At 61.4% G+C, this 1,836-nt stretch overlaps 1 protein-coding gene across 1 annotated transcript in view; it reads right to left on the bottom strand.

Annotated features, from left to right (window-relative positions):
* Nucleotides 1-388: 388 nt before the first annotated feature.
* The window catches only part of CLPTM1 (CLPTM1 regulator of GABA type A receptor forward trafficking), a 23,555-nt gene continuing 22,107 nt past the window's right edge, over nucleotides 389-1,836 (bottom strand). Inside the window, exon 14 of the mRNA XM_069088975.1 lies at nucleotides 389-978. Coding sequence (XP_068945076.1) covers nucleotides 776-978 — 203 coding nt within the window. The 3' untranslated portion in view covers nucleotides 389-775. The remainder of the gene's footprint in view (nucleotides 979-1,836) is intronic.

The following is a 1,836-nucleotide window of genomic DNA, read 5'->3' as shown; positions in this document are numbered from 1 at the left end:
TGTGATTCCAGAACTGGAGCTCTTCCTTCTCTACCCTTGTTTGAGGAAGGGAATTTCGTGGGGGGGGCCAGCAGGGATAAGCGGTCTGGGCTGGGATGGGAGCAGAAAAGTGTGGGGGCAGGCAAGGCTCCCCCAAAGAAAGGCCAGGAGGAAGCCTAGAGCTTTGGGGCGCAGTCTGGAAGGTCGCGCCGGCCCAGGAGCCTGGACCTCTCTCGGCGAGCAGGGACAGGAGAGGGGAACGGTGGGAGGATGATTGGGGAGCCCCCCCCCCCAAGGCCTCCCCGGCCCAGGAAGAGCCCAAGTTCGCAGCAGGTGACCCGGCGGGAAGGGGCCCTACCGGGCCGAGGGAACTGTCCAGCAGCCCAGGACAAGGAGCATGTGCCTGGCGTAAGTTAAACACCCATATGAATTTATTAAATCCAGAGTCTGTGTTGGGGAGGAGGGACGTGGGAAGGGATGAGAGATGGATCCGGGGGTCGGGAGGGAGAGCTCCGGGGCCTCGGCCCCCTCCCACCCCACCTCCCCGCCATGATGCAATGGCTTACAATGATTACAGATGGCGCTGGGATCGACACAGGGACAGACAGGCAGGGGACGCCCTGCTCCCCAAGCTCCCAACACCAGCCTTTCCCCCACAGCACAGCAGGGGAGCCTTCCCCTGACCCCTGCCAGCTCCCGCCCTCCCCGTCTGTCCAGGGCAGGGGGGATGGGGTCACAGTGAGCTGGGGAGGGGGCACAGGAAGAGCAGTGGTGGCCAGGGAGACCGGGGAAGAGCCTAATCCTTCTTCTTGTCCTCTGCCGGCTTGGGCGTGGAACCCTGGTCCTGCCCAGGGAGCGGGCCGTCCCCACTGGGGGCCGCTGGCGGCGTCAGCACCGCCACAGCTGTCTGTGCCTCCCCGCTCATGCCAAACTCATTCACCCGCGTGGGATCCACCCGGTATATCCACCGCTGGTAAAGGTAGATGAAGAAGACCACATCTGAAAAGCAGAGGAGAGAGCAGTGAGGGGGCCGAGCCGGGGCGGGCTGCCAGCTGCCTGCCCTCCACAGGGGTGGCTGCCTGGGGACCCGAGGCTCCTCTCAGCTCCCCAGAGACACTTCTGCATGAGGATCAGACATAGAGGTGGAAGGACCTTTGGAGGCCAGAGTCCAATGGAAACTGAGGCCCAGAAAGGGCCTGAATGAGCTCACACCACTACAAAGTGACCAAGGCAGAATTTGAACCCAGGTCCTTGGTCATCACTGGTTTCTTGGGTTTTTTTTTTTTTTTTTTGCTTTTTGGAGGGGGGAAGGCAGGGCAATTGGGGTTAAGTGACTTGCCCAATGTCACACAGCTAGTGTTAAGTGTCTGAGGCCGCATTTGAACTCAGGTCCTCCTGACTCCAGGGCAGATGCTCTATTCACTGTGCCACCTAGCCACCCCTTGGCCATCACTTTTGAGGTGGACCACCTCCTTGATGCATTTAGACCACCTTGGAGTTGTGACTCCCAGGTATCCCAGAAGTAGCCCAGGGCCTGAGACACACCAGGGATTTGGGAAGTTTATTGAACTGAGGTCCAGGGAAGAGGAATATGTGATGTCAGAAATCCTGTTTCCTCAGAGGTCTGAGCTCCTCCTGGCCACCCACCCCCCTTCCATCCACAGCCTCTTCTTGCCCAGCCAGTCTCTCTCCCTCCCTCCAACAGGACTCCTGTTAGCCTTAGGAGCTGCCATGGCCCCCCTGCTCTCAGGGCCTGGCCCAGGGCTGCGCCCCCCCCTCCCCACCCTCCAGGCCCCCAGTGCCCCCTCCTGCTCTCAGGGCTGCGCCCCCCTCCCCACCCTCCAGGCCCCCAGTGCC

This window comes from Petaurus breviceps, unplaced genomic scaffold (assembly GCF_028583685.1).
Source record: "Petaurus breviceps papuanus isolate PSGF00001 unplaced genomic scaffold, PetGlider_PUasm1.0 185, whole genome shotgun sequence".
NCBI lineage: Eukaryota > Metazoa > Chordata > Mammalia > Diprotodontia > Petauridae > Petaurus > Petaurus breviceps.
Note: the sequence above shows the minus strand (reverse complement) of the source record. Positions and strands in the feature narration are given on the sequence as shown.